Source organism: Colletotrichum fructicola, assembly GCF_000319635.2.
Source record: "Colletotrichum fructicola Nara gc5 chromosome Unknown KSG_Nara_v1_contig01, whole genome shotgun sequence".
NCBI lineage: Eukaryota > Fungi > Ascomycota > Sordariomycetes > Glomerellales > Glomerellaceae > Colletotrichum > Colletotrichum fructicola.
In genome coordinates this window covers 6,612,594-6,620,857 of record NW_027094051.1, presented here as the reverse complement: position 1 = coordinate 6,620,857, position 8,264 = coordinate 6,612,594, and the positions used below count along the sequence as shown (strand labels likewise).

General features: G+C 52.6%; 2 protein-coding genes across 2 annotated transcripts; one reads left to right on the top strand and one right to left on the bottom strand.

Moving 5' to 3' along the window:
• Positions 1 to 4,242: 4,242 nt before the first annotated feature.
• chyE-1 (Glutamine amidotransferase-like protein chyE) lies at positions 4,243 to 5,127 on the top strand (the record flags this gene model as incomplete). The annotated part of the gene is made up of 3 exons (XM_032028082.1): positions 4,243 to 4,632; positions 4,706 to 4,768; positions 4,837 to 5,127. The coding sequence occupies 3 exons, from the start codon at positions 4,243 to 4,245 to the stop codon at positions 5,125 to 5,127; spliced, it is 744 nt and encodes a 247-aa protein (XP_031875604.1).
• Positions 5,128 to 5,288: 161 nt separating this feature from the next.
• CGGC5_v001883 (Transmembrane protein 184-like protein) lies at positions 5,289 to 6,844 on the bottom strand (the record flags this gene model as incomplete). The annotated part of the gene is made up of 6 exons (XM_032028084.1): positions 5,289 to 5,792; positions 5,863 to 6,012; positions 6,072 to 6,197; positions 6,250 to 6,538; positions 6,596 to 6,743; positions 6,808 to 6,844. The coding sequence occupies 6 exons, from the start codon at positions 6,842 to 6,844 to the stop codon at positions 5,289 to 5,291; spliced, it is 1,254 nt and encodes a 417-aa protein (XP_031875598.1).
• Between the last annotated feature and the right edge of the window lie 1,420 nt (positions 6,845 to 8,264).

The following is an 8,264-nucleotide window of genomic DNA, read 5'->3' as shown; positions in this document are numbered from 1 at the left end:
GAGCGAAGTCAACCAGTTGAACCTTGGCTAAAAGTGAAGGTCCCCCCCCCCCCAAAAAAAAAAAAAAAAAAAAAAAAAAAAAAAAGAAAAAAACATCAAGGCTCGCGGTGATGTTCGAAACGCAAAAGTCTCATCTACCTTGTTCGTAAGCCATGCTTTAGCATTGTGCAATGCAGGTTCAATCAAATGAAGGGTATGCTCTCGCTCATGCTCAGCCAATTGACCGTTGCCCTCAGGGATTCATCAGGTTCCCCATGAGAGCGGGCAATCTACTCCCAGGGGTGATATACATGTGCTAGTTGTTTTAACGCTCATTTTGAGTTTGAGCACCGACTTTTACCACCTTCCGCCTTCGGCCTGAATATTCTCATCCTGTACGATTCAGAAACGGGGGCCCTCGACGTAGCTGATCTTGCATCTCTATTAGAATAGTCTATGAGGCAACCATGCACCACATACTCAGAGGGATCGTTACCATGCCGCGTTGTATATTAAAGCAACGTCTCGCTACCCCAAGAAGTAGATTACATCCATCTTTCAGGTTCCGCCTACCTTATAAGCTTTGCCGAGGATGATTTGGGAAGAAAACTGGTTGGAGTCTCAAGAAAATTCGAAGAATGACATTGAATCAACAGCGCATCTGTAGCTCAACGAAGAGAGGCACTCGCGAGCTCCCCAAAACCTCGATCTTTTGGTTAGCATCTCTCGTGTCTTTCAACTGCCCTCTTAAAACTAGTGTCATCTTCTTCATCAAAAAAGGTTGGTTTGGCCGTGAAATGGAATCTAGATGAGAAAGTACCTTCTTTTGAAGTTATCACACTCTTATTCCTTCTAGCTAGTTACTAGGTCTCTGGCATAGTTGGTCAATGAGATGCTGGTTTCAGATTAAGGACAACAGACACGTTCTTTTCTCATGCAATCACCCTCAGCACCGGATGTGAATCTTCATAGGTTTTATGGTGTTACGGTCAGCTATCCGACAGTAGGGTCTGCTAACAGAAGCTGGGGATTGAGACGTAATAACAGTACACTTGGTCGTGGTCTGGGTCGTAGGTTGTAGGCTGTAGTAGATCGGTCTTCAGAGGCTAAGGTGATCAGTCTTAGACTCAACAAGTAATTCGCAGTGAAGGTAAGCTGAGAGTATCCGTGAGGATGAATACTAAGTTGATTGCTGAAGAGCTATGGAGGTCTGACCATGAGCCAGGCTCAGGGTCATACTATATACAGGTTCCGAACAGTTCCTTACGATGCTGGATAGCTGGGATAGCTCATATCCAACATATCCATCCTTGTCTTGTGTCCGTACTGTTCCCGAAGTCACGTGACCTGTACCATAGTTCTTCCTTTTCCGATGGTTTCTGGTTACACCTGTGTCACTGCTTACATATGTTCCGCGTTAGCCGCCGAGATCCCAGGCGGGGTTGTTCCAACGTGTTGTGCCTAACGGGTCGTAACATATGGCTTTTCGTTGATCATTCCTGCAAAGGCATATCAAGCCGTCATCACCATATCTTTTGACCATGGCACCAGGTGTGTATTATTTCGTTTCATTCGAGCGCCGAAGCGCCAAGTGCGATTGCATGGCTGAGGTTCGATTCAGACAGTCAGGAATGTCTTACTGGCAAGAAAGTGCAGTAACACTGACGGACTTCATCTTGAGAGGTGAGGTGGGTAGCTGATTACAACCGAATGATGCTGTTTCTGAGACGGTTGTGGGTATGAGGACAAAGATTATGGGTTATCATCTTTTTCTTATAGTAGTTGGATTCTCGGTCAAGAAAGAGTTTCATGGTGATTGGCGTCCTGGCCCGACTTCCGAGCTGTTGAGCACAGAAGCGAGCGAGGTTGAAAAGCGGTAGTCCACATCGAATCTACGGCATGGAGAGGTTTCTGTCCCACGGTCAGTATCGTGTTCAAGCCTGCCACTATCGTCTATCAATCGTGGTGGAAAACGCAAGATCGGACCTGCTGAGCAAATGAAGTCTTGAAGCCTCAAGGTCTGCGTGCAACTCAATCGCAAGAGGACCCCTGACTGTTCACCAAGCAATCGGGTTTTTTTCCTCAGTCTGCGTATGTGAGATATTGATGTCGCGATTATTGTTAATGAATCTTATCGCGAAAGTCTCATCAATCCAAGTCGGTTGCCTTGACTAATCCAACTGAGCTCTTCGATTAGACTTGACTTCATCCTCGGAAGCGAACAGACGAAGATACACATCAAAAAGGAACCACAGTGCTCCCGGCAAGGCTCGAACTTGCGACCTTTGGATATCTCCACCTGGGGCAGAGTCATAAACAGTTTCTATGAGACCAACGCTCTTCCAACTGAGCCACGGAAGCGAAGATGTGATTGGCTGGTCAACTCTGTCCTCCAGCTCACCCAATTGAACAGACCGCAAGTGCGCGTTGCGGGAAGTCCAATAACGAGCGGCTCTGCGAAAGGTTGCGGGGGATGTGGGGGGTTTCGAAAAGGGCCCATGCAACGTGGTTGGGGTCAGCAGAGAGGTGCTGTGTTGAGACGGCTTGCCGAAGAAAAAAAGCTTGGAAGAAGCTTTCAGGTTCTGCAGCAGGGTAGCATGTGCATGGGTCCGCAGACGGGGCCCCGGTCGGCGAAAGGTTGTCAGTGTTTCTCAACTGACGACGACTTTGCGAGTTGGAGCAGAACTCCATCCACGGCTGGCTCATGGAGAGAACACCGAGGATGCACATGGAGTCGTATGCTTCGTCCAGTTGGCTGAGTTGGCTGAGGGGCAGTGCTGCGGATGGAGCTGGGGGATCATTCGGAAACTCACGGAAGAGTCATAAATTAAAGGGATGATGCGGCAGGACGGTGAGGAAGAGGAGTCGCAGAGGAGAAAATTTTTTCTCATGGCGGACGCAACTCATGTGCTGATGTCGTGGACGGGTTTGAAGCATCATGTGGCCTCTGTCGGCGGCTTTTTCGCTGTCTGCGCTGGAATCCCTTAGGTAAAATGGGGGTAACAAGAATAAGCCTCCAAGCGTTGTCCGGGGGGGCTTCTGCCAGCACTGTGTGGGCGAAAGGGGCCATCCGAGCGTCCTGGTGCTCCTGAGTCGGAGAAAGCACCTCAGATGGAGTCCTGTGTCCCCTCGGGTGCAAGCCACCTCGAAATTGCGAGTGCGAAGGGGAGGGGTAAGCTGGAATTTCTATTTGATTTTCTCTCTCGCGATCGCAACTTGCAATGGCAACATCGGCCGGGTGCTGCACTCACACGTGGGCAGACGCCCTCCCGCCCCCGGCCTCTTCAGTGCGCTCGGAGCGGGGCGGCGCGCAGGCAAACCCTTCCGGATCAGGAAATAAGACCCTACACGCTCACGCAGCGGCCGCCATTTCCGGCGGGTCCTGCGCCCAATCCTGAAGTTCGGACGGGCCATCGCGCGACCCTTATCGGAGTGCGTGCTGTGATTCGCGGTCCAGCCGCGCCCGTGTTAAAGGTACGTATAAGAAAGTCTGGGGAAAACGGCTGCCCAGGTCCACCGCTGGCGGGATTTGATATCGAGAGATAAGATAACCGCGTTTGCTGACATTCTGTTTGGCTCGTGGCGGCTGATGATGCTTTTTTGGGGGGAGGAGGAAGTGCAGGGGGGGAGGCGTGAGTTTTATGCAGGGCGTGATTGACGGGTGCACCAAGTGAGGTGCCCAACCTGGGGGCGAGCACTCAAGATCCACGTCCGCAAGAGGGGATGAGAGACGGTCAGCATGACCATGGATTCACGTGGAAACATCCGTGTTTGAAAGTTGCAGCAGGCGGTTGGCTGTCTTCCTGACTGCCGCGATCCATTTTCCCCTCAACCTGCCTCTGCCCCTCGCACTCCGAAATCGCCCGGAGCGGTGGACGGGGCTTCGGGACGCCAACAACTCTCGCAACGCTCTAATTTCATTAGCAATATCTCCAAGGGGGACGGTGCTCCCCGGGGGCCTCATGACTAGCCTCAACCCAAGTGACCGATTGCCGGAGATAATGTGGACGCCCCGATGTTAGCCGGAGGCCGTTGCGGAGACAGCTCTCAGCTTATCTACCACCGTGAGACCCACCTCGTCCGTGTGGCATAAGAGACGGCGTCTGCACACCACCATCGTTCAGTTACCGTGGCTCTGCTCGTCTCTCTTCCTTGTTTCAACCTCTCGTCAAGTCTTGGAATCGCCCGTTGAAGCTGTTACAAACCACTTACACAACAACAACCCTTCACTAAGATCACCCACTCCCACCAGCCATCTTTACAATGGGTTCCATGCCAACACCCCTGCGCGTCGCCATCGTCAAGGCGTACGACCTGGAGGAGCCCAAGCACCGGGGCATGGTCCAGTCCTTCCGCGACAACATCCGCCGCCACGTCCCGGACGCCCTCGTCGACGCCTACCAGCCCATGGCAGACATCAGAGACCTCCCCGAGCCCGCCAACTACGACCTCATCATCATCACCGGCGGCCTGAGCAACCTGTGCCAGGCCCCCTCGTGCTACGAGCCCTGGGTCAACGCCGTGCTCGAGTGGATCCGCGGGGTCGTCTCGACGCAGCCCATCACCAGGACGAAGCTTATGGGAGTGTGCTGGGGTCACCAGGCTATTGCTACCGCGTTGTCTGGGTCTATTGGCAGTTTCGACTTCCCCAGGGTACGTTCACGCCATTCTCCATGTTCAAAACGTAAAACCTTTGGACCCGGGACTAACAATGTGTCCCCGACAGGTCGGCGTCGAAGAACTCCATCTCAACCAAGACGGCCAAGCCCTCTTCGGCAAGACTTCCATCGTAAGTCACCACCAACACCGAGCACCCTCCACGCACGAACGCGCTAACCCGCACCGCCACCCCTCCAGAAAATCACAAAGTTCCACAAGCGCTTCGTCAAGGACGTCCCCGCGGGCTTCAGGCCACTGGCCCCCGACAACGAGATCCTCTTCGCGGACTCGGGGCTCGTGCTCTCCATGCAGGGCCACCCGGAGATCCAGGGCGAGCTCGCGCGGCAGCTGTTCGACCACGACGTGGCGTACTACCGGCAGACGCTGCCGACGGAGGAGGACCTGCAGCGCTACTTTGCGCAGATGAACGACAGCAAGGAGGACGGCGAGCTCATTTTCAAAAAGGTCGCAGCCTGGGCTGCTTCATGAATGGCGGCCTGGGGGAAGCGAAACAAAAGTTCGATTATATTCATATGGTTCAAGATAAAAAGCGTTTCTTCTTTTTCAACCAGTTGGCGACTGTTCGCTTGTTGTGAAAAGTCCTGGCTTTAGGTTCTCTGACTTGCTCCTGTCGATTCGTGAGAACGCTATCATCCCAACCGCGTGGAGGACGTTTGCGCCTGGCCTCTATCCAACGCCTGCGAGAGGTCTTCCGTCTTTCGTCTCCTGACATCCCCAGCACCGTACGGGTAGTCACATTCGTCCGCCACCAGCCACCGCGACGCAGTTACTACAGCAAACACAACGTCAACAAAGTTGAGCGCGTCCACTAGCGCCTTCCACTTGAACCCGACAGCAGGGGCGCGAATCTCTGTTGCACTTTGCGTCCCGTCCCATACGTGCTCGTCGGGCTGGCGGGCCCAACCATCGTGGCTGCGCGTCACTACCACACTGCCGTCGCTGTGGGAGTCGTCTTTCGTGTCGATTCGGGCACGGTATGGTTCGTGGGGGTATGCGAAGATGTGCAGGATGGAGACGGCTGCCATCTCGAAGCAGAGGATCGTGTTGGGGATTCCGACGGCCCATGAGGGGTAGGATATTGTCGCTGTGGGTTTGATTGGGCCGTCTTCCTTCATTAGGAAGCTGAAGATGAACTATCAGGGCGGTCAGCGACGATCATTGGGAGGAATGTAGCGTGGAGCTGTTTGAAGGTGTGTGACTTACGGTCTGGACGTAAAAGAGAAACACCACCAACTTGATAGCGAGGAATTTCAACAGAGGTTGGTGGGTCTCGAGCTCCTTTTTGGTCTGCTGGTAGAATTGTAGGAGGCACATCATTGCAGTTACCAGTGACAAAATTTCAATGACCATAACCTTTGCTTAATAGTTAGCATTTTAGTCACATTGTGTTTCCGCGGAGGACGTCAACGTACCCAAATTTTAGCATGACTGGCACTGTTCGACTCCTCACAGTACACATCGGCAGCTTCAGTGATGCACTTGACAAGAGCGCCAAGGAACTTGACTATACAGAATTGAAAGACGCAGAACCAAATAGTCTTGCTAAAGTCAGCCTGTACCCCGCACAATAGACCCAATCGCAAAACGTACGTTAAACCAATTCAACCCGTCCACGCTCCGATCTTTTCGGCGCCCGATGTGTACCACCAGGAACCGTATCGGATGGATCCACGGCTTCGGCTCGACCAGGGAGAACGCCCTTCGGAGCGTGGTAGGATCCGGATGAAGGAGCTGACACAGCAGCAGGAAGAAGGCCGCGATGACGAGGGACTCGTAGAACTCGTAGATGCTGGCGAGGTAGACGTGCTGCTTATAGAACTCGATGCTGAGGGTGCAGGCGATGGTGTAGATTGGGACCATCAACAGGATACGGATGATTCTGGGATGGTGAATGATGTCAACTGAGGGTTTACACGCGACTGCCTGGGGATCTTACTGCTTCTGTTCGCTTGGTTTCGTGTAGTGTCTGGCGTGTTGGAAGACTTGCCAGGCTGTGAGGCAACATGCTACGATAGTTGCGGAGGTTGAGAGGGAGAGCAGGAGACCGTGTACTCGGATGCCGCTCGTGAGCTTCTGCTCGACGACTGTGAGGGCGACACGTTAGATATGCTCCTTCTGTGAAGACATCATCCTCTGTGGGTAGCTTACTTGGCACGTTAAGCGGGTGTTCTGTGCACTTCGCCATTCTGGAAGTCAATAGCCCGCCCTTTCCGCGGAGGAATCCGAATTTCTCTCTTGCCAAACGCAGTTCTCTTCAATTCCAGATAAGTTCCCTGTCCTGATTATTGATTGACAATGAAAAGAAAGTTGTCGTCGCGGTGCTGATTTTTGATAGCAAGTAGAATGCAGACTAGTAGGTACTCATGACCGCGTCCATTACTTATCCCCTCCTACCCCCCGTGCGCGACGTCAAGACAAACTTTCCGACGGCTCCTTGCCGCACCCCGGGACGGTCTTAATTGCCGTCCCGTTGACGGGGGTACCCGCTACTTAACCAATAGAAACGACAGTAGCGCGTACCAAGAAGTGCGTTGAGACATTGTTCACCGCGAAGACGGAGGTTTCTCCACTAGGCTGAGTTTCATAGCCACAAGCTCACCAACGCTGGATAAATATATGCGGGAGGAATGGAGGGGTTTTACAGTTCTGCGCCTGACTCGTTCTTGTGCAAATCTAGGCTCGTAAATCTTATACGATAACAAGATCCGCAGACCGCAGATGGGTTAGGGGCATGCGCGGCGCCTCAGATCTGCCTTGGCTTGGCACGGTTGTGCACGCTCTCCACACCGGTGCTTAAATGAACTTCGGAATCCCGATATTGGGGGTGGTTGAAAATCCGATGGATGGGAGTTAAAAGCCCGATGTGTAACGGTTGAAATCCCGATATCTTGACAACCAAAATCCGACGCATGAGAAGCGAAAACCCGACGCGGTTGAAAGGCCGAAATCCATTGGATTTGCTTATTTTGCACAACGCGGTGATACGTTGTTCAGTCAAAGCATCCAATCGAGTTTATGGATGACGCAGCGTCGTAGGTGATCTCCCGCCGGCACTTGTTTTGGGGCCGCACTCCGTTCATCCTTCGCCCTCAACCATGACATCTGAGGATGTCGTAGCTGGGAGCATGCACGTTCCACCAAGGCCGTTGAACGTCCACATGCCTGATTTGGTAGACTCTGAGAGACGTGGCCAATCATTTCTATGACATTGCTCGTGTCAATGCCTGTCATCCGAACTTGGTCTTGCAATGGTGGGGGTGTCGCTGCACCGTGATACAGCTGCTCGCGAGTGACGTATCACAAACAGGGTATCACTGTCGACGATTCTACCCACAGAAACCGTTAATAGTCCTACTGCCCGAAATCCGTCTGCTAATGCAGTCTTTACAGCATATCTCGGAGTGAAAGGCTTCCGTGAGAGTGAAGCCCATCATGTTTGTGCACGCCAGCAAGAATTCAAGTCGACTTCAGCATCCTTAAAAAAAGCAGACAACCCTTCTCAAACACCCAGTCTCTTCTTACTCATCCCTCACATAATCCATTCAACTTCTCACTCTCATCAAATCCAGCATCACTTACATCAACACCACGATCAAACATCAAAG